The sequence below is a fragment of the Hemiscyllium ocellatum genome, chromosome 22 (genome assembly GCF_020745735.1).
Source record: "Hemiscyllium ocellatum isolate sHemOce1 chromosome 22, sHemOce1.pat.X.cur, whole genome shotgun sequence".
NCBI classification, from domain to species: Eukaryota; Metazoa; Chordata; class Chondrichthyes; order Orectolobiformes; family Hemiscylliidae; genus Hemiscyllium; species Hemiscyllium ocellatum.
In genome coordinates, this window is record NC_083422.1 from 51,643,486 (window position 1) to 51,670,989 (window position 27,504).

General features: G+C 42.9%; 1 protein-coding gene across 1 annotated transcript in view; it reads right to left on the bottom strand.

Moving 5' to 3' along the window:
• The window catches only part of zgc:171482 (zinc finger protein), a 287,436-nt gene that overhangs the window by 156,795 nt on the left and 103,137 nt on the right, over nt 1–27,504 (bottom strand). Inside the window, exon 3 of the mRNA XM_060842492.1 lies at nt 10,787–10,946. Coding sequence (XP_060698475.1) covers nt 10,787–10,946 — 160 coding nt within the window. The remainder of the gene's footprint in view (nt 1–10,786; nt 10,947–27,504) is intronic.

Genomic DNA, 27,504 nt, shown 5'->3' on the forward strand with positions numbered 1-27,504 from the left:
GATTTATTTGAAGTCACAAGCTCTGCTCCAAAAGCTTGTCATTTCAAATAAACCTGTTGGACTGTAACCTTGTGTTGTGTCACCTCTGACCTTATATACCCCAGTTCAACACTGGCACCTCTACATTATTTCTTACATAGTTTGTGTGACCTTGCTATGTTCAAATTGGCTGCAATATTTCCTACATTACAAGTGATTGCACTTTGAAAATTATTTAATTGGCTGTGCAGCACATGAGCCTTCCATAACCACACCTTCCCTTACCTTCCTCAATTGACATGCTCCCTGCCAGGTGTGTTTTGGAAAGGGAGGGATATATAATATAAGGAGGGTAGTTAGTCCACTACCTTCCCCTCCACATGGCAGCACAGTGGCTCAGTGGTTAGCACCACTGCCTCACAGCGCCAGGGACCCAGTTTCAATTCCTGCCTCAGGTGACTGTCTATGTGGAGTTTGCACATTCTCCCTGTGTCTGCGCGGGCTTCCTCCGGTTGCTCTGATTTCCCACCACAGTTCAAAGATGTGCAGGTCAGGTTAATTGGCCATGCTAAGTTGCCCATAGTGTTCAGGGATGTGTAGTTTAAGGACATTAGTCGGAGGAAATGCAGAGTAATAGGGTAGGGGAATGGGTCTGTGAAAGATACTCTTTGGAGGGTCGGTATGAACTTGTTGGGCCTCATGGCCTGATTCTACACTGTAGGGATTCTATGATAAACCCAAAATACAGGGGGTGAGAGGGCACAGCAATAGCTACCATGTGTGCTTAAATAACTAAGTGGTAATTGAAATTGGTACAAGTTCAACTGGCACCGTAAATACTCTGTTCACATCAAGATATAACTTTTAGCACAGGTGAGCAGGAATCACAGAATCATAGAATTCCTCCAGTGTGGGAGCAGGCCAATCAGCCCATCAAGTCCACACTGACCCTCCAAAGTGCATCCCACCCAGACGCATCCCTATAACCCTGCATTTCCCATTGTTAATCCACCCAATCTGCACATCTTCAGACTTGGATGGGATTTTTTTTTTAACAGAAGTTTATAAAATGGCAGAAATGAAAGGGGGTCTTTGTGGGGGTCCCTACAGGTCTGTATCTCTTTACTTTCCACCAGCTTGTTTTGAAAATAAATTACAGCCCTTCCCCACCTCCTCCCTCGGTATTTCAAACCTTCACCCACCCAGTACCTGGGAACTACATTGGGCCAGGTTCCAGTGGAACTCCTCATGAACCTGTCTCATGGAATGGCAGTGCCTACTACAGCTCAAGGCCCAACCAGGGCTGTTGGAGCTCTTGGCCTACCAGAGGAGGTGGAAATATCATCAGTAAGCAACTTGGTGAACAGGAAATTGTGGCTATGGGCTGGGCTTTAATGAACAAGTTAGCTTCCCTGCTGGGGGACAGCATGGTCTACCCTGTCTTGTAATTTTCAGCCTGGTGTGTATGGGATCTGGATCTGAGTCCACACCAACCCACACCCCAAGCACCTAGTTAATGCCAGGTGACCCTTGATTGTGATTGGTACCATCCATTTACAACATCTTGTCCGGCTCTGGCTATATTCCTGGTGGCCTGGAATCATAGAGTCCATAAGACCATAAGACATACGAGTGGAAGTAAGGCCATTCGGCCCATCGAGTCCACTCCGCCATTCAATCATGGCTGATGGGCATTTCAACTCCACTTACCCGCATTCTCCCCGTAGCCCTTAATTCCTCGTGACATCAAGAATCTATCAATCTCTGTCTTGATGACATTTAGCGTCTTGGCCTCCACTGCACTCTGCTGCAATGAATTCCACAGGCCCACCACTCTCTGGCTGAAGAAATGTCTCCGCATTTCTGTTCTGAATTGACCCCCTCTAATTCTAAGGCTGTGTCCACGGGTCCTAGACTCCTCGCCTAACAGAAACAATTTCCTAGCGTCCACCCTTTCTAAGCCATGTATTATCTTGTAAGTTTCTATTAAGTCTCCCCTTAATCTTCTAAACTCCAATGAATACAATCCCAGGATCCTCAGCCGTTCCTTGTATGTTAGACCAACCATTCCAGGGATCATCCGTGTGAATCTCCGCTGGACACGTTCCAGTGCCAGTATGTCCTTCCTGAGGTGTGGGGACCAAAACTGGACACAGTACTCCAAATGGGGCCTAACCAGAGCTTTATAAAGTCTCAGTAGCACAACGGTCACAGAGATGTACAGCACGAAAACAGACCCTTCAGTCTAACTCGTCCATGCTGACCAGATATCCTACATTAATCTAGTCCCATTTGCCAGCACTTGGCCCATATCCCTCCAAACCTTTCCTATTCATGTACCCACCCAGATGCCTTTTAAATGTTGTATTTCTACTAGCCTCCACTCCTTCCTCTGGCAGCTCATTCCTTACAGGGACCACAGTTAAATGAGACCCAGCCATTAAAATCAGGCTTCTGGTTCATGGCATCTGGGTGTGCTACCAGTTTCTGGATATAGATTCCTGTAGCTCTCTTCCTATATCAACATCCATTTTATTACAAATTAAAGTGGGGGCCACATTCTCAATTTGGGACAGGACAGAACTGTTATGATTGAGATTTGGGAGTTTTCTAAGTCCTACCACTTTACGAGTCAAAATATAAATTTAAATTTTTTACAAACAACGCCAACTATGTATTTTTTTCTACAGTAGGTTTAGAATTTAAATCAAAATCTATTGGGTTTGTTTCATAAATAAGAATGTCATTGATTTATGGGAAAGCAGGATTTATTCAGTGTAGATATAAAGCTAATCATCACGGTTTGAAATCAAAATGGACAAATATTTACCTTTCTAAATAATGCAACACACATATACACACACTCCAATTAAAGGGAAAAGAATAAATTGCTTTGCAGAGATTACATTTTTGCCAAAAACACTTTGGCCCATAAATATTAGTTTTTTTCTATTGATCTAGTCACACAGTGACTCAGTTAACATTTGGGAATCTGGGTTCAAATCCCACCATGACAGATGGTGTCATTTAAATGCTAATTAAATTAAAACAAATGACCATTCTCAATTACCATTAAAACTGAGATGGCACGGCTGCTTCTAGATCTTCCTTTTCCAGGTACTTTCATTTGCTTAAAGAAGGCACAGAGTAGCTTACTAGTTCACGCCAAGATGATCTCTGATTTATCCGTTAAAACACCACAGCTTATAGTAACTGCTTTACCATCCCCATTAACCAGTGCTCTGTTTTATTACACACACCCAAACATTGAAACTGCAGTGTTGCATTAGCAGATCATTTTTGGATCACTTTATCCCTAAGATTCTCTCTAAAGAAGGGTTTATCTCCGTGTCCATATAACCTCTCCACACTAGAGGGTTCACAAACCTCTTAATTGATGGAGACAAGATGGGACAAATGGCCTTGCTTTGTGCTGTAAATTTTCTAAATTCCTACGAACGTCTGGTTCTTTGTGGTTAAAAGCCATGTCTAACTAATCAGGGTTCCCCAACTGGCTAAAGTATTTCTCATCCTATCTTCCACTTGGAGGTGGAGTGAGGGTGGATGCAGTGGGGGATAGACTATGGACGTGTCTTAAAAACGAAGATGAGAATCGTTATTTGGGTGCCGCTAAACTCAGAGCTAAAGTAGGCCAGCGAGCCTATGGGAACGGGTGGGTGACTGGGGTGGGTGTCCACGTGTGCATGTGTGCGTTGTTCCAATGTGCATCTATGTGTGTTTATTTGTATATGTGTGCATGCCTGCATGTTTGTGTGAATGCTCGCAGCTTTGTGCGTGCATGTGCGCATATCTATGTTTGTGCTAGTCTGCATGAATAAGCGCATTTCTTTCCAGGCAGGGTGAAGAGCTGTCTTGGCTGTATTGTCTCTGAGGTAGGTGTCCCACTTACATAGTCACAGATAGTGCATGAGCTGATTCTGAAGTGGAATGCCAGGGAGAAAGATGTATGATGAAACTGCTCAAGAGCAATTTTGGGCATAAAGCAATAACAATGACAATAAATTGCAGTTATATCTCACTTTAAACTGGTAAACCATCCTCAGTGCTTCACACGAGAAATTATGAAATGAAATTTGACAGTGAACAATAAAGCAATATTACAGTAGGTGATCAAATTTCAGTCAGAGGCAAGGTCTAAGGAATGTCTCAAATAAGAACAAATATGTAGGGAGACAGGGAGGTTTAGGAAGTGTATGCTAAAGCTTAGGACCCACATAGGCCACAAAATGGTGAAGTGATTATAAGTGGGGTTACTGATGGAATTGGAGGAGTGCAGTTACCTGGGGGAGGGGGTTGATGGACCAGACGAACATACAAATGTAAAGAGAGGGTGAGGTTTCAGAGATGTGAAAACCACAGAGACCATTTTAAAATTGTCAGACCAGGAGCGGCTGCAGGTCAGTGAGCATAGAGGCGATGGGGTAAACAGGACTTGGTGAAAGTTAAGGTGTTTGCAGAGAATGTTTGGAACAAGCTCATTATTAGCCCTATGGAAGTTGGGAGGGACAGGTTTTGCAATGGTTGGGAGGATGCAGAAGGTCTTGGACAGGCTAGGAGAAAGGCTAAAGAATTGGCAGATGAAATACAATGTGGGAAAGTGTGCGGTTATGCATTTTGGTAGGAAGAATAGAGGCATAGCTTTTCGAAATGGGGAGAGGCTTCAGAAATCTGAAGCACAAAGAGACTTAGGAGTTCTAGTTCAGGATCCTCTTAACATTAACATACAGATTCAGTTGGCAGTTAGGAAGGCAAATGCAATGTTGGCATTCATTTTGAGCGGGCTAGGATACAAGAACAGGGATGTACTGCTGGGGCTGTATCAGGCTCTGATCAGAGCACATTTGAAATATTATGAGCAGTTTTGAGCGCCAAATCTAAGGAAGGATGTGTTGGTATTGGAGGGGATCCAGAGGATAATTAAAGAATGATTCTCGGAATGAAGGGCTTGCCATAATGGAAAGGTTGAGGACTCTGGGTCTGTACTCAGTGGAATTTAGAAGGATAAGGGAGGATCTCATTGAAACTTGCAGAACACTGAGAGTTCTAGACACAGTGGACGTGCAGTTTCCACTAATAGGACCTAAGGGCACAGCCTCAGAGTGAAGGGATGACCTTTTTGGACTGAGATGAGGAGAAATTTCTTCAGCCAGAGGGTGGTTAATTTGGGGAACTCATTGCTGCAGAAGGTTGTGGAGGCTAAGTTATTGAGCGTATTTAAGACAGAGTAAGAGAACTTCTCAATTAGTAAAGGGATGAAGGGTTCTGGAAAGAAAGCAGGAGAATGTGGCTGATAAACACATCAGCCATGATTGACTGGTGGAACAGACTTGAATGGCTTAATTCTGCTTCTATATCTTATGGCCTTATGGGAGGCTAGGTAGGACTGCGTTTGGAATGGCCAAGTCGGGAAGTAGCAAAGACAAGAATGAGGGTTCCTACAGAAGACCAGCTGATGCAGGTTCATGGTTAGGCAATGTTACAGAGCTGGTGATAGTGCAGAAACGTAGTTGGAAACTCATCTTGGGTTCAAATGTAACACCAAGATTGTTAATGGTCTGGGTTGGCCTCAGATAGTAGGCTGGGGAGAGTTGTGGGGCTAAGAGCTAGGGAATAAAACAAGCAAAGAATTTCAAACAGAAAACCATATTTAAGTAACAACAAAATTATGGGATGTGCATATTGCTGGCTGGGCCAACATTTATTGTTTGTCAATAATTGCCCTTACAAATTTGGTACTGAGCTACCTTCATGAACTGCTGCAGTCCTGAGGGTGGACGAACATCCACAATGTTGTTAGGGAAGGAATTCCAGGGTTTTGACTCAGCAACACCGGAGGAATGGAAATATATTTCCAAGTCACTGGGTAGGTGATGGCCTAGTGGTATTATCACTGGGTTGTTAATCTATAGACCCAGGTAATATCCTAGGAGCCCCAGCTCAAATCCCGCCTCAGCAGATGGTGGAATTTAAATTCAACAAATATCTGGAATTAAAAATCTACTGATGACCATGGGTCTACTGCCAATTGTAGGAAAAGCACATCTGGTTCACTAAGGTCCTTTCGGGGAGAAAACTGCCATCCTTAACTGGTCTGGCCTACATGTGACTCCAGACCCACAACAATGTGATTGACTCTTAACTGCCCTCTGGGCAATTAGGGATGGGCAATAAATGTGGGCCTAGCTAGCAATGCCCTCATTCTGTGAATGAATTTTTAAAAAGTCAGGATGATGTGTGACTTGGAGGAGAATCCAAAAGTGGTGACATTTCTATGCTATGTGGTATGGGTCATGGGTTTGGAAGGTGCTGTTGAAGGAAGATCAGTGAATTCTTTCAATGCAGCTTGGAGATGCAGCTGCTACTGAGTGATGCTGGTGGAGACAGTGGATGCTTATGGATGTGGTGGCCAACCAAGTGTCCTAGATCGTATCAAACCTCTTGAGTATTGTTGGAGCTACACTCATCCAGGCAAGTGGGAGCATTCCATCACACTCCTGGCTTGTGCCTTGTAGATGGTGACAGGCCATGGGGAGTCAGGAGGTGAGTTACTCACTGCAGGATGCCTCGCCTCTGACCTGTTCTTGTGGCTACTGTATTTATGTGGTGACTTCAGTTCTGTTTTTGATTGACTGGAATTCTGAGCAAGTTGATAGCGGGCCATTCAGTCAATAATTCCTCTAGAAGTCAAGGGATGATGTATAAATCATGTTTTGTTGGAGATGATCATTGTCTGGCGCTTGTATAGTTCCAATGTTATTTGTCACTTATCAGTCCTAAACCTGGATATTATCCAGGTCTTGTTGCATTTGAACACAGGCTGTTTCAGTATCTGAGCAGTTGCAAATGTTGCTGAGTATTCTGCAATCATAAGTCAACATCCCCACTTCTGACCTTATGATGGAGGGTGACATTGATAAAGCAGCTGAAGATGGTTGGGCCCAGATCACTAACTTAATATACCAGTTGCTGGAATGTCGTCAGGGCCCATAGTCTTTGCAGTATCCAGTGCTTCCAACTGTTTTGGATATATCACATGGAGTGAATCAAATTGGCTGAAGACTGGAATCTGTGATGCTGGGGACCACTGGAGGAGGCCGAGATGGATCATTCTCTCAGCACATCGGCAGAAGGTCATTGTAAATGCTTCAGCCTTACCTTTTGTACTGATGTGTTGGGCCCTTCCAATATTGAGGAGAGGGAAATTTCTGAAACATCCTTTTCTAGTGAGTGGTTTAATTGTCCGCCACAACGCATGACAGGATGTGGCAGGACTGCAGATGTGAAATAATGAAAAGCGGTGGCTTTAGGATTTCAAAAATGCACAAACAAATGCATGTGAAGCATTTAATCAGAAACAAGTAATGGAATTTTGGAACATTGTAATTAACATGTTTTTAATAATCAGCTAAATAGTCGCATCACTGATTCCAGTTCTGATTTCCCAAAGGTTAGTCTCCCTGGCACTGTGATCATTAAGAATGATGTTTTGCTAATTTAAATCGGTGCTCGATAAAATTAACCTTCAGTACATTATTGCAAAGTGCTTGCAATTAGATTCAACACACCCGCGTCTGAACATTACATTTCAGGTACTGGAAAACGTCCTAATGGCTCCTCTTCAGATAAACTCAGCTGCTTGCTTCCATTTGGAGAAGCATTAAAACAGAACACACATTCCCGCTAATAGCTGGAGACCATGCTCCATGCACCCACAAATAAATAGTCATAAACTCTTAAAAGGAGACTATTCATCCTATTAAGTCCTTAACCCTTGGTACAGTGGAAGATGTTGCATATGTACAGCACTTATTGTAACAACAGGACATTGCAAAGTGCTTCACAGTCAATGAAGTACTTTAGAAAAGTCACCATTATTATGATAGTAGGGATTTTGGCAGCTGTGCAAGGTAAATTCTCACAAATGGCAATATGATAATGACCACTGGGTTAGGTGATGTAAGGTGTGTGATTTGTATAGAGTTGAATATCATTCATTTTAGAGTTTTCAGTCATGTAGGTTTTGATCTGCGTGTTTGAAGGTGTTTAATGACTAACTTGCACTTCTGCAGTCATGGTGATTTCTCTTAAAATTGTCTGAGAGAGAGTTCCTGGTGTTCACTGAGATTTTATTTTCATTGGGACAGCTTACAATTGATCAAAGAAAACAAGCAGTTAGCATTAAACTTTCACTTTAGATATTTCTGGAAACTGTTCTTTATTGATTAGGTGAAACACCTATAATATGAAAAATAATTTTGGGTTCCAGTTGGATTCTGCAGTAGTCTCAGCTGAAGCTGGATGTGTAACATAGTATCCCCTGAGAAAGGGTAACAATTTAGAGCTGTTAAATAAGTTATCTTAGTGTAAAGAGTTTAGTTTGAAAATTCCACACCAGAAATATTTGGTTAAAACTCTGAATGGTTACTTGAACCTGATAAAGTTTATGCTCAGTGGTATGAAGGTACAAGGAAGTGGCTAAAAGATTCTTAGGGCCATGAATTGAAACATCTGCAAAGTCAAACCCTATGTGTGATAGAGAAAGGAATTCTCTCTCTGGTATTTGAGTACTGTAATGGAATACTGTTGAGTTTAACAGCGTGAGTTGTTTACTGAGTTTTGAAATCTTTAAATAATTGTTATATGTAAACAGTTTAATTTATTCTATTTTATCTTCACTTCTTTTGCGTAATATTCTTTAATACTGCTTTTTTGTTAAATGTGCAACATTGCATGTTTGTGTTTCAGTGAAAGATCCCATCACTAAAACTGAACAAAATATGATCCATCAAGCCAGATTTCAATTATGATTTGAGTTGTCCAGTAATAACATTGTCTGGGATTATAATAGTAGTACTTATGCCTCTGACTGGATAGTTACCAAAGCATTTAGCAAGCTTGCTTTCATTGTTCAGACCTTTGAGCATAGGTGTTGGAATGTTATATTAAGGTTGGACTGGAGATTGGTAAGACCTCTTCTGGAGTACTGTGACCAGTTCTGGTCTCCCTGTTACAGGAATGATATTATTCTAGCTGGAGCAGGTTCAGAAGAGATTTACCAGAATGTTGCCAGGAATGGAGGGTTTGAATTACAAGGAGAGGCTGAATTGGCTGGGGCTTTTCTCACTGGAGGAGGTTGTGAGGTGACCCTATAGAGGATTACAAAATCATGAGGGGTGTAGATAAGGTAAATGGAAGATGTCTTTTCCCTGGAGTGAGGGATTTCAAGACTGGGGGCATATTTTGAAAAATGAGAGGAGAAAGATTTAAAAAAGATATGTGGGCCTTTGTTTTACAAAGAGAGTGGTTCGTGTGTGGAATGAACTTTGAAAGGAAGTAATGAAAGTGGGCTACAATATTAAAAAGACATTTGGACAAGTACATGAATAATAAATGTTTGGAAGGAAAGGGGCAAATGCAGGTAGCTGGGTCTAGTTTAGTTTGGGACTATTGTTGGCACTGAAGCCTCTGTTTCCATATTGTATGACTCTATAATTCTAAGGTTGTGGATTCAAATGTTACTCCAGTGCCTTGTTGAGTGCAGGACTTAGATTGACATCTGATGTTGGTACTGAGGGAGTACTGCTCTCTTGAAGGTGCCACTGTCATTGCTGTCAGTCTGCCCCAACCCCCAAAAGATCAACGGGTACAATCTTGAAGAAGTTTGATCATGTAAGCAGTTCTTATCAAGTTGATTGAAGGATGGATACATGCCAGAAGACAACCTGTTCTCCTTCAAAATCCTCAAAATGAGATGTTTCACATGTGCCGGAGAAGACTGGCTCCAAATATGGGCCTGAAAGGGTTAATACTGAAAAGTTCCAAAAGCAGCACCCATTAAGATGACGTATATGGATGTAATGTGGACCAGCCCCAGGTTAGGATCCCAAAGGACTGAACTCCAATATCTGGTTCCCCTCGAAGACTCCGTAGCAATGACGATCAGATCAATGTAACCGGGAATCAGAAACCAACACCACAATAAATGATATAAAAACCAAAAAGAACTGCAGATCAGAATCAGAAACAGAAGCAGAAATTACTGGAAAAGTTCAGCAGGTCTGACTGCAATTACCAGATGACCTTTTCCAGCAATTTCTGTTTTTGTGGCACAATAAAATATATCTTGTTAATCACTCTTAGCAACTCTTCTAGTTAGACCAGGAAATGGTTTTCCTTGACCACATTAGATCAATTAGACTCTGTCACTTCTTATTCTTGAACAAAATGTTGACAACAGACTTCATCATGAGCAGCAGGTCATACTGCGTAATGAATGTTACCATACAACATGATATTATGAAGAAGAGTCATACTGGATTGGAAAGGTTAATTCTATTTCTCTCCCCCTCCCCAGAGCTGCTGCCAGACCTGCTAAGTTTCTCCAGCATTTGCTGGGTTTGTAATGACAGGCAGTACCTCTGAGAGTGCTACACTCCCTCAATACTTGCACTGGGAGAGTCAATACCATTTTGCACATGAGCCTACAGATCGGTGCTTTAACCCATGATGTTTTACTTTAGCACCACAATGAGAGGGGACTGACACTTCTTACTTTCCAGGTCAACCCTGGAAGACCCGAGTGATTACTTTACACAGGGGTCTATGATGTTTGTGCTTGGATGCCGACTGTTAGTGTTGGAGACCTCATCAAGGTGGTAAAAACAATGACTGCAGATGCTGGAAACCAGATATCTGGATTAGTGGTGCTGGAATCATCAATCAGCTGTAATCTTCAAAGAGCCTCTGACAACATGATTCCCGTTGAGATGTCCCCAAGGAGGCTTACCTGTTGTCCTGGGAGGTACCGGTGGCTCTCCCAGCACCAGCCTCATTCTCTTGGCATGCGTTTTGCCTTGGTAATGGGACTGTGCTACAATTGCTGAGGTGAAGAACATGTTACAGAGGGTGCAGCACTTGTTCTTATCCACTTCTCCATCATCACTTTCCTGGAGAGAGAACGAGAGAGAGAGAAAAAAAAGAGGATTATCACACTACCTGATCTCTAAAACAAGAACTTACATCTGCCTTAATTTACCAGTTGCTGAAAGAGACCTTCATTTCCGTAACAATATCTCACAAACATGAACAAAATGGAGAAACTTTTATTTTTGTGGTACTTTTCACTATCTCAGGTCAACCTAAACCACTTTAGGACAAATGAAGTAGTTTTGACATCTAAAATGAAATCAGGAATGAAGCATTGAACTTACACAGCAAGCTTGCAGAAGCTGCAAATGTAATAATGACCAAATAACCTTTCAGTGAGGTCACAGGAGGGATAACTATTGTTCAGGACACCTTCTCTTCAAAGAATGTGACAGAATCCTTTCCATCCACCTGAGAAGGCAGACAGAGGTTTAAATTCTTATCTGAAGGGTGGCATAGCTGAAAGTGCAGTAATCCTTCAGCACTACATTGGAAGTGCACCTAAAGCCTGACCCGAAATGTTAACTCTGATTTGTCTCCAGATGCTGCCAGACCTGCTGAACTTTTCCAGTAACTTCTGTTTTTGTTTTCAGAGTGCTGCTCCTTCACCTGATGAAGGGGCAGCGCTCCAAAAGCTTGTGATTTCAAACAAACCTGCTGGGCTATAACCTGATGTTGTCTGACTTCTGACCTTGTCCACCCCAGTCCAACACTGGCACCTTTACATCATGACAATCTTCTGACTTAGAGATACATGGACACACAAGAATTAGAAGTAGCCCATTCAGCCTATCAATCCTCCTCTGCCATTCAATATGATGTCAAAAATCACACAACATCAGGTTATCGTCCAACCTGTTGGACTATAACCTGGTGTTGTGTGATTTTTATCTTTGTACACACCAGTACAACACCGGCATCTCCAAATCATTCAATTTGATGATTGACTTGTGTCCCATATTCCAATTGTACCCCTGATCCGTTTTCCTTGCCCGGCCTAACAAGAACCTATCTTAAAAATATTCAAGACCGCTGGGTACAAATTCACATAACCCGCTGTGAGAAAAAGATGAGAGTGCTAGCACTGAGACATAACTGACACAGTTTAAGTTAGATAAGTTTTTGTTTATTGAATTATTCATGGGAAAGTAGAAATATTACCTTTTGGTAACACTTGCAGCCTAGTCCCATATAATCAGTCAACCGGGAAACGCTCAGTACAACGCACTATCAATCTTCACGTTGAGTTATTAGTTTCTGAGCATCGAGAGCAAATGGATGTTTTACACCAGAGTATCTCTGTAATGAGATGTATCACCGATCATCCCTTCACTGCCATTTGGAATTTACTCAAGGCCATCTTCACCCTGACAACACCCTGTCCCTGGATGGAGCCTAGGCTTCAGTTTCCTTGGGATTTCTGATGTCGTGTTACTGCAACTTGGTCAAACATCAGAAACCCTAATCCACTGTGCATTTTGGCACACTTCAGAAGAGTTGGGGAAGGGGTGGGGGTGGTGTGTGCAAATAACAGTATGAAAAACTCATGGGGCAAGAGATTGGCATTAGGTAATGAGGTTTGTGCAACAAGTCGGTACAGATATTTAGATTAGATTCCCTACAGTGTGGAAACAGGCCCTTCGGCCCAACAAGTCCACACCAACTCTCTGAAGAGTAATCCACCCAAATCCCTTTTCCCTCTAACTACTGCACCCTACACTATGGCCAATTCACCTGACCTGCCCATCTTTGGACTGTTGGAGGATACCGGAGCACCCAGAGGAAACCCACGCAGACACGGGGAGAATGTGCAAACTCCACTCAGATAGTCGCCCCAGGTTGGAATCAAACCTGAGACCCTGGTGCTGTGACGCAGCACTGCTAACCACTCAGCCACCGTGCTGCCCTGATGGGCTGAAAGGCCAGAACTATAGAACCTCTGAGGAAATTTAACACACAATGAAATGGCGAACAGGCTCCAACAAAGGGTTTAATTATGATGAAAGATTACAGAAATTGGGTTTGTATTCTCAGAAATATAAAAGCATTAACAGTGAGTTGACTAAGGTTTTACAATTTGAAAAAAAATATATAGGCTAGTTGTGGGATAAACCTAGTAACCTTAAAATAAGAGGTAGGTCATTCAGGGGTAAGTTTGGAAGCTCTCCTTGATATAAAGGGTAGAAGAACTGTAGCACTCTCTTCAACAAAAAAAGCAGGAGATTTGAGCTTGATTAGCTTACTTAAAGCTGTGATTGTCACATGTACTTTGTAGCCAAGGACATTCAGACATTTCGGGTTCTGGCAGATTGATGGATTGAAGAGACAAGTTAACTCTGCACTCACTGAATGATGGTGAGGCTGTAGAAGCTGAATGGCCTCCTCTTTTTTTATTCTTTTGTGGGATCTGGGCATCACTGGCTGGGCCAGCACTTGTTGTCCATCCCTATTGGCCCCTTGAGAGGGTAGGTGGTGGTGAGCTGCCTTCCTGAACCACCATAGTCCACCTGCCACGGGTTGACCCACAATGCTCTTAGATTGGGAATTCCAGGATTTTGACCCGGTGATAGGTGTGCTGGCAGGCTTTGCTTCTTTTCTGGTTGCTGGGGAATCTACCTGGGGTTTCTGGGGGAGGGGAGGTTGGAGGTGGTTGGTGTGGAGATTGGCACGAACCAAGGAGTGGTGAAAGGAAGGGAACTTGCAGAAGGCAGAGGGGAAGATGTTCTTGGTGGTGGGGTCTAACTGGATGGCGGAAGTTTTTAAGGATGATAATTTGGATGTGCAGACTGGTGGGATTAGATTAGATTAGATTCCCTACTGTATGGAAACAGGCCTTTTGGTCCAACCAATCCACACCGACCCTCCAAAGAGTAACCCACCCAGACCCATTTTCCTCTGACTAATGCACCTAACACTATGGGCAATTTAGCATGGCCAATTCACCTGACCTGCACATCTTAGGACTGTGGGGGGAAACTGGAGCACCTGGAGGAAACCCACGCAGACACAGGGAGAATGTGCAAACTTCACGCAGGCAGCCACCTGAGACAGGAATTGAACCCAGGTCCCTGTAGCTGTGAGGCAGCAGTGCCAACCATTAAGCCACCAAGGGGTGGTAGGTGAGGACAAGGGGGACCCTATCTTTATTGTGTTAGGAGAGGGCAGGGTTCAGAGCAGTGGAGTGGGGAGTGGATGAGTGGATGTGGTCGAGGGCTGTCTGGATGACAGAAAGGGGGAAAGCACATTGATCAAAATAGGTGCACATCTGGGATACTTGGGATTGAAATGTCTCCTCGTCTGAGCAGATGTGGCAGAGGCAGAGGCAGAGGAATTGGTGCCATCTCCCCTACCAAAACCCCTGAACCCCCAGGTACCTTCCCCTGCAACCACAAAAAATGTAAAACCTGCCAGCACACCACCCTCCACACCTCCGTCCAAGGCCCCAAACAGCCCTTCAAGGTGAGACAGAGGTTCACCACACAGGCAGTCACCCAAGGCTGGAATTGAACCTGGTACCCTGGTGCTGTAAACCTAGTTTACGACATCAGGCGCTCCCAATGTGGTCATCTCTACATCGACGAGACCCAACATAAACTAAGGGAATGTTTCATCGAGCATCTCAGCCGGACCCACAGGGGCTGACCTGACCTGACCTCCCACTCACCGCCTATTTTAGTTCCCCTTCCCACTCCCTTTCCGACATGACTACTATTGGCCTCCTCCATTGCCAAAGTGAAACAAACTGCAAATTGCAGGAACAACACTTCATTTTCCACCTGGGCAGCCTACAACCCAAAGGACTCAACACTGAGTTCTCCAATTTCAAATAACCTCCCTTCCCTTCCCCAACTCCCTTCCCAGCCCCTCACCTCTCCCTTCCATTCCTCTGATGAACCCCTTCCTTCCAGCCACCAATCGGATTCATTCCTCCCATTGATCAACAGGCCATACCCTCCACCTGGGTTCACCTATCCCTACCTCAGCACCCCATCTTTCCCCCCCCCCCCAATCAAAAGCCTCCTCCACTCCTCCCTTTATCTGCAGCTCCCCTTCCACCCACCCCAAGTCTTGAAGAAGGGTTACACCCGAAACGTTGACTTTTCCACCATCTGACGCTGCCTGGCTTGCTGTGTTCTTCCAGCCTCTTGCTTGTCTGCTATGTACAGGTTAGCTGCAGCATTTTCAGCATTATAACAATGGCTACACTTCAAAAGTACGCATTGACTGTGAAGTGCTTTGCGATGTCCTACGGTTTTGGAAGTCACTGTAGAAATGTCAATCCATTCTGTCAATGGAAATGGGTGGGATATAGTTTGATTAACAGGAATGCTCAGGGATAAACAGGATCCAGGATACACATAGGGAATGTAGCACAATAGTATTGAATTTTGCCCTATGCTGATTATCTCATGTGCCTTTTCAAATCAGAGGTTTTATTGTATGAAGACCTAGCAGCACTAAAGACAGCAATAGTGATGTGCAAAGTTCCGTCAATAATATGTACGATCGACAGGCATTGCAGCTGGGGGTCCACACTTCCAAGATTTTGAGCAAACATTATGATCCATGCTTGACAGTTGGAATTCTAATTGGAATTAAAGCAAATCCCCACCAGCTCCTCAGTAAATGCAGTTCTGAGAGGTGTTTTGATAAATTGTCATTATGCAAAGTGTATCAAATATGCAGAGGCATACAAATCTCACAGCAGGAACAAGCGTTAATGCAAATTTACTGAACAGGTTCCCTCTGATTTCATGATTCCTTTGTAAGTGACATGTTTTCTCTGCACTTTACAATTCTATCCCATTACACTTTGTAAACAACCTACTAAAACACAGGGGGAAGGTTTATTGAACAATGCTCTATTTTTTAAATGCTAATTTAAAGTCTGGTTGAAGATTTGAGCTCGGGTGTCCGTTGTTGTGGTTCTGTTCGCCGAGCTGGAAGTTTTTGCTGCAAACGTTTTGTTCCCTGGCTAGGGAACATCATCAGTGCTATTGGAGCCTCCTGTGAAGCGCTGCTTTGATGTTTCTTCCGGTATTTATAGTGGTTTGTTCTTGCTGCTTCCGGGTGTCAGTTTCAGCTGTAGTAGTTTGTATGTGGGGTCCAGGTTGATGTGTCTGTTGATGGATGTTCTTGCCGTTTCCGGGTGTCAGTTTCAGCTGTAGTGGTTTGTATATGGGGTCCAGGTCTATGTGTCTGTTAATGGAGTTTGTGGATGAATGCCATGCCTCTAGGAATTCCCTGGCTGTTCTCTGTCTGGCTTGTCCTATGATGGTAGTGTTTTCCCAGTCAAATTCATGTTCCTGGTTGTCTGAGTGTATGGCTACTAGGGATAGCTAGTCGTGTCGTTTTGTGGCTAGCTGATGTTCATGGATGCGGATTGTTAGCTGTCTTCCTGTTTGTCCTATATAGTGTTTTGTGCAGTCCTTGCATGGTAACTACGTTAGTTTGGCTCGTGCTGGCTATTGGGTCCTTTGTTCTAGTGAGTTGTTGTCTGAGTGTGGAAGTTGGCTTGTGTGCTGTTATGAGTCCTAAGGGTCGCAGTAGTCTGGCTGTCAGTTCTGAGACGCTCCTGACGTATGGTAGTGTGGCTAGTCCTTTTGGTTGTGGCATGTCCTCATTCCGTGGTCTATCTCTTAGGCATCTGTTGATAAAGTTGCGTGGGTATCAGTTTTTGGCGAATACCTTGTATAGGTGTTCCTCTTCCTCTTTTCGCAGTTCTGGTGTACTGCAGTGTGTTGTGGCTCTTTTGAATAGTGTCCTGATGCAGCTTCGTGTGTGTGGGTTGGGGTGGTTACTTTCATAGTTTAGGACTTAGTCTGTGTGTGTTGGTTTCCTGTGTACCCTTGTGGTGAATTCTCCGTTGGGTGTTCTCTCTACTAACACGTCTAGGAATGGGAGTTGGCTATCCTTTTCCTCTTCTCTCGTGAATCGTATTCCTGTGAGTGTGGCGTTGATGATTCGGTGTGTTTTTTTTATTTCTGTGTTTTTGATGATTACAAAGGTGTCATCGACGTATCTGATCCAGAGTTTGGGTTGGATTTGTGGTAGGGCTGTATGTTCTAACCTTTGCATAACTGCCTCTGCTATGAGTCCCGAGATTGGTGATCCCATGGGTGTTCCGTTGATTTGTTCGTATATCTGATTGTTGAATGTAAAGTGTGTAGTGAGGCACAGGTCTAGTAGTTTAAGTATGCCATCCTTGTTGATAGGTTCGGCCTCCTGTGTTCTGTTATGTATATCCAGTAGGTTGGCTATTGTTTCTCTGGCTAGGGTTTTGTCAATTGATGTGAACAGTGCCGTCACGTCGAATGATACCATGGTTTCTTCTTTGTCTATGTGTGTATTCCTGATGATGTCCAAGAATTCCTGTGTTGATTGCATGGAGTGTTTGGATCCGCTGACTAGGTGTTTCAGTTTTTGTTGTAGTTCTTTGGCCAGTTTGTATGCTGGTGTCCCTGGTAGTGATACTATGGGTCTGAGTGGGATGTCTGGTTTGTGTACTTTGGGTAGTCTGTAGAATCTGGGGGTGTTGTTGCTTTCAGGTTTCATTCTTTGCTGGTCCGCTTTGGTTATCTGTCCGTTTTTTTGTAGATTCCTTAGTGTGTTGATTATTCTCAGGAACAATGGACTGACAGAAGAGACACAACAAACAGTGAGACAAACGGTCGTACCTATGATGATAAGAAAACGACATACACATAACCTCAACACCAAGGAGAGGGAAGCACTGAAAGCACTGAAAAATGACAAGAACATAATCATATTACCAGCAAAGGCAGAATGACGGTCATCTTAGATAAATCAGACTACATCAATAAAGCACAACAACTACTCGCAGACACCAACACCTACCAAATGAAGGATTCCGACCCCACACCACAACTCACCAATAGAATAATCAACACACTAAGGAATCTACAAAAAAATGGACAGATAACCAAAGCGGACCAGCAAAGAATGAAACCTGAAAGCAACAACACCCCCAGATTCTACAGACTACCCAAAGTACACAAACCAGACATCCCACTCAGACCCATAGTATCACTACCAGGGACACCAGCATACAAACTGGCCAAAGAACTACAACAAAAACTGAAACACCTAGTCAGCGGATCCAAACACTCCATACAATTAACACAGGAATTCTTGGACATCATCAGGAATACACACATAGACAAAGAAGAAACCATGGTATCATTCGACGTGACGGCACTGTTCACATCAATTGACAAAACCCTCGCCAGAGAAACAATAGCCAACCTACTGGACATACATAACAGAACACAGGAGGCCGAACCTATCAACAAGGATGGCATACTTAAACTACTAGACCTGTGCCTCACCACACACTTTACATTCAACAATCAGATATACGAACAAATCAACGGAACACCCATGGGATCACCAATCTCGGGACTCATAGCAGAGGCAGTTATGCAAAGGTTAGAACATACAGCCATACCACAAATCCAACCCAAACTCTGGGTCAGATACGTCGATGACACCTTTGTAATCATCAAAAACACAGAAATAAAAAAAACACACCAAATCATCAACGCCACACTCACAGGAATACGATTCACGAGAGAAGAGGAAAAGGATAGCCAACTCCCATTCCTAGACGTGTTAGTAGAGAGAACACCCAACGGAGAATTCACCACAAGGGTACACAGGAAACCAACACACACAGACTAAGTCCTAAACTATGAAAGTAACCACCCCAACCCACACAAACGAAGCTGCATCAGGACACTATTCAAAAGAGCCACAACACACTGCAGTACACCAGAACTGCGAAAAGAGGAAGAGGAACACCTATACAAGGTATTCGCCAAAAACTGATACCCACGCAACTTTACCACCAGATGCCTAAGAGATAGACCACGGAACGAGGACATGCCACAACCAAAAGGACTAGCCACACTACCATATGTCAGGAGCGTCTCAGAACTGACAGCCAGACTACTGCGACCCTTAGGACTCATAACAGCACACAAGCCAACTTCCACACTCAGACAACAACTCACTAGAACAAAGGACCCAATAGCCAGCACGAGCCAAACTAACGTAGTTTACAAAATACCATGCAAGGACTGCACAAAACACTACATAGGACAAACAGGAAGACAGCTAACAATCCGCATCCATGAACATCAGCTAGCCACAAAACGACACGACCAGCTATCCCTAATAGCCATACACTCAAACAACCAGGAACATGAATTTGACTGGGAAAACACTACCATCATAGGACAAGCCAGACAGAGAACAGCCAGGGAATTCCTAGAGGCATGGCATTCATCCACAAACTCCATTAACAGACACATCGACCTGGACCCCACATACAAACTACTACAGCTGAAACTGACACCCGGAAACGGCAAGAACAAACCACTATAAATACCGGAAGAAACATCAAAGCAGCGCTTCACAGGAGGCTCCAATAGCACTGATGATGTTCCCTAGCCAGGGAACGAAACGTTTGCAGCAAAAACTTCCAGCTCGGTGAACAGAACCACAATAAATGCTAATTGACAGAATGTGGGTATCGTTGGCTAGAAGAGCATTTATTGTCCATTTCTAATTGCCCAGGGGTCAGTTGAAGTCAATAACATTGCTGTGGGTCTGGAGTCACACGTACACCAGACTAGGTCAAGATGGGCAATAGGTGTGGGTAGATGAGGAGACTGGAGGGAGTGTTAAAATGGGGGAAGGGGCCAATGGAAGCCATAATCAAGAAATAATCTTTCTTAAATTTGTAAACTAAGGAAAACGCAGCTAACTGAGTTCCAAGGAAGCTTTAAGTAATTGAAGTAATGAAGTCTTCCTAAATGAATGTGGAAAATCCAATTTAAGGCTGCACAAGTTCAAGAACTACCATTTTTGGAAAAGTGTAATGGATCCTGCAATAATGAGTACTATGTTAATTGTTAAATTTTCATCTGAGATTGAGATCTAAGAGATAGCAAAAAGGGTAGTACTGCATAAATATAATGTTTCAGCTTTCTGCAAATGTTTTGGAAACACATCAACTATGATCTCACGGTCTGTGGTAATTTTGTTCAGGGCGATAGCTTTTTGCATGTTGAAATGTGTGACAATGATTTTGAAAAAAAAACCTTCTGTTATTAACTTATACCTGTTGTTTTGCAACCACTTAAATGCAGTGGTAACAGGAAATGAATATTTTTCTTGAGTCTCGAGGTTTTAAGTTTAGTGCAGTTCTTACTGAGGATGTTGATCAATTCTTCGAATTCTGTTTCAACATGAATCCAAATACCTTGTATGTTAACATAGATATATAAGATACTATTACTGTGTGAGTGCAACACTTTATAAAATGGGTTAGTAGCAATAAAAATATAGCTGCTGAAAATCAAAAGGTAACCCTTGAGAAATCTCAAGAAAAGCCTGAAAAGAAACATGTAACTTTTGCAAGGCACAGCTTTGGTTCCCCTCCAATAAGCACAGACATAAAACCATAGGATTGATATAAAGGAGGAATGTAACTTTGTACCACACCAACTGAGCTTGCAGAATTCAATAGGACCACTTCACATCTACATGTTTACAAATTTGAAACCAATATATGCAAACTCACAGACAGTTAGTCAAGGCACATGTTCAGACCTTATGAAGTCTTGCTAAGGATGTCAGTTGAAGGGTGATACAAGACCATCTGATATTGTTCACCCAAATTGTCAGTCTCGCTTGGATTTCAGGTCATATTCTTCCAGTAAAGCAACTATTGGGAAAGGTGCCTGTCACTAAAAATGTAAATTGATTAAAGGCCAGGGTGTCTGTTTCACAAGGTTAGAATACATTTCTAATTTGTTTGATTTACTTGTTGCCAGCAAGTTATTGTTCTTTAAAAAAAAAACAGATTAAATTACTTTTTATTCTAAAGAGACATATATTGTATGTGTTGTGTGGTGAATATTCACCCTCCTTTTCCTGGCTCAGTTTGGTGAAGATGGATGATCCCAAACATACACAGTGAAATGGAGGCACATCTCTCAGAAGACAGGCACTCTCAACCGAAAGGAACACACTACTGAGGAACAGGAGGAGGCCATTTGACCCTTTGAGCCTGTTCCACCTTTCAATGTGATCATGGCTGATTTGTGACTTAATGTCCATTGACACAGCTTTGCTCCCTCTCCCCTTATACCTTCAGAAATCAAAAATATATCAATCTCAGATTTAAATGTTTTGGGCAGCATAGTGGCTCAGTGGTTAGCACTGCTGCCTCACTGCACCAGGGACCCGGGTGTGATTTCCAGCCTCGGGTGACTGTCTGGGTGGAGTTTGCACATTCTCCCCGTGTCTGCTTGGGTGTCCTCCCAGTGCTCGGTTTTCCTCCCACAATCCAAAGATGTGCAGGTTAGGTTAATTGACCAGGCTAAATTGCCCATAGCTTTCAGGGATGTGTAGGCTAGGGGCATTAGTCAGGGATAAATGTGGGGTAATGGGGTAGGGGAATGGGTCTGGGTGGGATACTCTTTGGAGGGTCATTGTGGACTTGTTGGGCCAAAGGGCCTGTTTCCACACTGTAGGAATTCTATGATTATATGTAACATTAATCAGCCATCAATTGTCATTTATGGAAGAGAGTTCCAAATGTTTATCCCAGTTTGCGTGAAAAGTTGTTTCCTAATTTCACTCCTGAAAGATTGGTTTATAGACTCTACCCTGCGTTCTAGGTTCCCAAAGAGAACTAATTTCCTTCTGTTGATCTGACAAAGCCGTCCTTAACTTGCTAAATTCCCAGCCATTAAATTCCTAAGTTGTGGCATCTCTTGCAGATTTATCTTTAAATTAATTTAATTCTAATAAATCTACCATCTCCACCTTCTTCAGATATGAAGCCCAGAATTACTCAGTGACTTCAGCAGTGGTCTATGTGAGGTCACCTCATTCAAATCTTTATGTAATTCAATCAATGCAATTAGTTTGAATGAACTAAGGAGGCAGTAATTTAAAATGATGCAGTAAAAGCTTCTGCTGATTGCCACTCACATATGTAGGCTAACAGCTTCTGTAGCGATTGGAACCATGGAATGCACTGACTATGAGATTCTTGATTGGAGCTGTTAACCTAGTCCAATCAGGGAGCCCTACTAACAGATATAAACAGGAGTTGTTGTGGGCGTTTGCACTCCCTTTTTGATTTTCTCAAAAACCTCCTCCTCTGCTTTTGGTTGCACTTCAGTCCCACGCTCCTGATCTTCGGGCACCCGGTACGGAGGAGGGAGGGCAGGTCTGAAGACCTTCTCGTGGGTCTGCTCCTGGGCCTGGCCAAACTGGCCATAAACAGGTCCAGGCAGCGGGCCGTGGAGAGGGTCATGAGGGCCGACTGCCTGCTCCTCTTCCGCGGTTACGTTAGGGCCCGGGTATCCTTGGAGAAGGAGCACGTGATGTCCACCAACACCCAGGAGTTGTTCAGGGAGAGGTGGGCGCCGCAGGGAGTGGAGTGCATTATTTCCCCCTCCAACTCTATTTTGATTTAGTCCCTGCCCTCCCCTTCACTGTTTGATCACACAGCATTGCCGTCTTTGATGTGAAGGGCACTGCTTGTCACTGGCCACCCGGGTGTTTTCCTATCTTCCTGGTGGTTGAAATTGAATAAAGATTCATACACCTTGTGTCTCTCACTGTGTCTCACACCTGCACACACACAACATGGGTGCTGGGGGGGGGGGGAGGAGAGGGAGAGTGTGTGGAGTAATGGTGGGGGAGGGGGTGTGGTAAGATATCTTTAAGGTTGAACCAGCTTGCTTCACATGTTGTTGCATGCTGCCATTATGCAGTAGCAGCACAAATGGTATTTACTACAAACAGGGTTCTGACATTAAATGAAAGCATTGTTCTGCTGATCATACAAATGAGTAAGGTGGTATATGAGTTTCAGTGCCAGTGTGATGCCAAGTATATGGACCATGTATTCCAAACTCTGGCAGATCATATCAAGCAGCAACTTCCTTTGACTCTCTGCAAGAAGTAAGGAATTGACCACAATCAACCACCCTGTGTTTGCAAAACTCATGCGATACCCCATATTGGACATGATTCAGCAACTCAATAACATTTGCTGGATGACCCTGCATATGTGAATTATTATATTGATAATCAATTTAGGATTGTCAGTTGTGCCTGCAGTGGGGTACATTTCGTATATGAGTACACAGGGGCCAGTTCTTCACAGAAAAAAAGAACATGTATTTACACTGTGCATGTTTCAACTCAACAAAACAGTGGCAGCCATTTGCCAGTTCATTTCTCAGTTCAAATCCTTGATCAAGCAGAGTCATAGACTCAGAGGTGTACAACCTATAACCCTATAAATCCTCCCTTTTCATATGCCCATCTAGAAGCCTTTGAAATATTGTAATTGTACCAGTCTTCACCACTTCCTGTGGGAGTTCATTCCATACATGCACTACCCTCTGATGAAAACGCAGCCACTGAGGTCCTTTTTAAATCTTTCCCTTCTCACCTTAAACCTATGCCCTTAAGTTTTGGACTCCCCCCACCCCGGGGAAAAGACCTTGTCTATTTACCATATCCATGCCCCTCATGATTTTATGCACCTCTATAAGATCGCCCCTCAACCTCCGACACTCCAGTGAACACAGGCCCAGCCTATTCAGCCTCTTCCTGTAGCTCAAACCCTCCAACCCTGGCACCATCCTTGTAAATTTTTTCTGAAGTGTTCTTTCAAGTTTGAAGAATCCTTTCAAGTTTCACAACATCCTTCCTATAGGAGGGAGACCAGGATTGCACACAGTACTCCAAACGTGGCCTAACTGACGTCTTGTACAACCACAACATGACCTCCCAAATTCTGTACTCAATGCATTGACCAATAAAGGAAGGCATACCAAACGCCCTCTTGATTTAAAATTTAAACAATGCCTGGCATTAGCTAGTGCATTTTCCATAGCAATATTTCACCAATCAGAGTTCACTGGCCAACCAATCAATTCTCTCTTATTACACAGTATAAATGTTGGTTTTCCACTTAAACCGGTATTCTTGCACATCATCCTGATAACAGCAATATGAAGAGCTTCAAAAATGTCTTTTTACAGCAATACTCAAAAATGTTAACTATTGAACAAACAGTTTCTGAATAACTGGCCAATGGACAACTAGTAGAAGATTTCACTCGCTTTTGTAGATTCATGGCATTACAGTAAGAGGACAGAATCCAATGAGATTATCTTTGAGGGTATGAGTATTGTTTCATATTGTCAACAGAATGGAAATCTGCAACCACAGAGGGTTTGCAGAAATATTTTCCACTCCAATCATCACTGAAAAATCAACAAATTTTGCAAGAAGACACAATGATGACAAAGATAATGAACAATATGACCCATTGAGTTTATAGATGAATCTTTAACAGAAGCTGTTCAGATGGCATCACAATCTGGCAAGCAAATTATTAAGAAAGTTTACAACTTGATGTTAGGTATGAACACAGTCAGAAGCCACACGGCACCAGATTATAGTCCAGCAGGTTTATTTCAGATTACCTGATGAAGGAGCAGCGCTTTGAAAACTTGTGATTGCAAATAACCCAATGGGATTATAATAGGTTGCTGTGTGCCTTCTGAACTTGTCCACCCCAGTCTAACACCACCATCTCCACATCGTGGCTACATGTGAACACAAGTTCAAGATGAACATTTCATTCTTCATTTTTGAAGAAAGAGTCATCTGGTATCAGAAATCATGCTCACTAAGCAACAAGCCCCAAACAGCATGACTAAGGAAGTGATCATGTTGGGTTTCACAGTAAAACACCACAGGAGGAGAATTCAAGTTTCCAACCTCATCAACAAGTTAAAATTCATATATTTCAACATCGATCGGTTGGCAGATTGAGAGTAAAGATTGGCTTGTACAGACTGAAGCTGGTTTACATAAGTCTCTTTGAACTCATCTCAGACGTAGGATGACCAACACTCACAGAGTCAAGACATTGCCAAAAAGAAACTGCCAGGCACAGGAATCCAGGATAGTGCCAAGAATAAATTGTCTGGCTCATAAATCTTGGGTATTACAGAAAAAGAAAATGTGTGTTCGTCAGGACTGTCTTCTTCCATGAAGGAATTTCATTCGGATTGAACATTCCCCAAATGATGCAATTTAGCAATTATCTGTTTCAGCAGGGAAAGGCTCACTGGCTGCCACTCAGGAAAAGATCTGTTTATTCCTACTCATTGTTTCCTGTTTGTCAACCAGGGCCATGTCCTAACACTAACCCAGTCTCATGTGGTTCAATTTTACATGCTAATCTCTTCAAAGGGACCTTATTGAAAATCTTCTAGAAGTCCATGTAAGCCACATCAACTGGCTCCTCCTTAACAACTCTACTAGTTAAATCTTCAAAATTTTCTAGTAGATTTGTTATGCATGATTTCCCTTTCATAAATCCATGTTTTGTCTGATCCTGTCGCTATTTTCCAAGTGTTCTGCTATTTTATCCTCTGTAGTATTTTCCCCATTATCGATATCAGGCTAGAATTCTCTGTTTCCTCTCTATCTGCTTCTTTTAAATAGTGGGGTTACATCAGCTTCCTTCCACTCCATAGGAACTGGTCCACAGTTTGTAGAAGTTTGGAAGATGACCATCGATGCATTCACTATTCCTCAGGCCACTTCCTTAAGTACTCTGGGGTGTAGATGATTGGGTCCTGGGGATTAATCGACTTTTAATCCCATTAATTTCCCCAAAACCATTTCCCCACTAATGCTGATTTCTTTCAGTTCTTCCCTCTCACTAGACCTTGTGTCCCCCACCATTTTTGGGATATAATTTCTGATCTCCTTTGCGTGGACAGAACCAAAGCATGTGTTTAATGAGTCTGCCATGCCTTTGTTCCCTTTATAACTTCTCTTGCTTCTGACTGGAAAGGACCTACATTTGTTTTCACTAATCTTTTTCTCTTCACCTACCTGTAGAAGCTTTTATAATTAGTTTGCATCTTATTCTCCATATTCCATTTTTCCCTTCTTAATAAATCCCTTTGTCCTCCTTTGCTGAAATCCAAATTGCTCCCAATTCTTAGGTCTGCTGCTTTTCTCTTTGGCCAATTTGTATACCCCCTTCCTTAGATCGAATACTATCCCTAATTCCTCTTGTCAGACCTCGTCAGATCTGCTTTCCCATTTTTTGAAAAACCAAAAGAACCACAGATGCTGAAAATCAGGAACAGAAACAGAAATTGCTAGTAATTGCAGGTGTGGTAGCATCAATGGAGAGATATCGGAGTTAATGTTTTGGGTGCAGTGACCCTCCCTCAGACCCTCTCTCCTCTGTTCTGAGGAAAGGTCACTGAAAGCGAAATGGGAACTCTGATTTCTCTCCACAGTTGCTGCCAGATCTGCTGAGCTTTTTCAGCAAACTTTGTTTTTGTTTCCCATTCTTTACCTTTCTACTGTCATCCTTTTAAGTAATATTCCTTAATCTATCATAGCCAACTCAGGCTTCATATCATCATAGTTTCATCCATTTAGACTCAGAATTCTATTTTCAGAATCAGTTATACCACTCTCCATTTTAATGAAGGATTCTATTGTATATTATGGTCACTCTTCCCAATGGGGCCTTGCACAGCTAGGCTGCCAATTATTCCTTTTCATTACACAAAATACAGTCTAGGGTGCCTTTTTTTCTGGTTAGTTCCTCAAGGTATTAATCCAGGAAATCATACCATCCACGCTTTGGGAATTCTCCCTCTGTGAATTGTTATTGATCTGATTAAAGTCACTCATTATTATAGTTGTTTATTGCAATCCAATATTTATATAATAATTTTGTTGTTAAGTCTCTACCTAAGAGCCTGAGTTCGGAGTGCTGTGAGAATCTAACATCCCAGTCTGCCAATATGTTTGCTTTCCAAGGCGATGACAAGGAAACACATATGCTTCACACTTGCTCCAAAATGAGTCAAGAACACTAGTAGACATTGATATCTTTACTTGGGGGAGAGGGACGTAGGAGTAGTACATAAACATACATAGTTTCTGGGCAGATTGAACCTGGGGGAGGGGGGTGGAGCATGATGTGGGATTAGTGGCTACATACTAATACCTGGACTACACTATCAATAATGACAGACTATTTTTTCTTTATTCATTCATGGGTTGAGGGTGGCGCTAACTAGGCAGCATTTATTGGCCATCCCTAATTGTTGAGAGTCAACCACATTGCTGTGAATCATGAGTCACATGTAGGCCAGATCAGGTAAGGACAGAAGCGAACACTGGATAGGCTTTACCTGACAATCAGCAATGGATTCATGGTCATCATTAGACTCTTAATTCTAGATTTAAAAAATATAGAATTCAATCTCCAACCATGTGCTGTTGCTGGATTTGAACGTGGATCCTCAGAATGTTATCTGGGTCTCTGGATTAACAGCCCAGTACCACTAGGCCATCACCTCCCTCCTGTGGAGCTATGGATCATGTGGAACCACGACCTGGATAAAGAAGCTTCTTGTAAATTCCTTCGGAAACATGGCTTGATAGATAAATAACTCATAAAGATTCCTTTGTTTG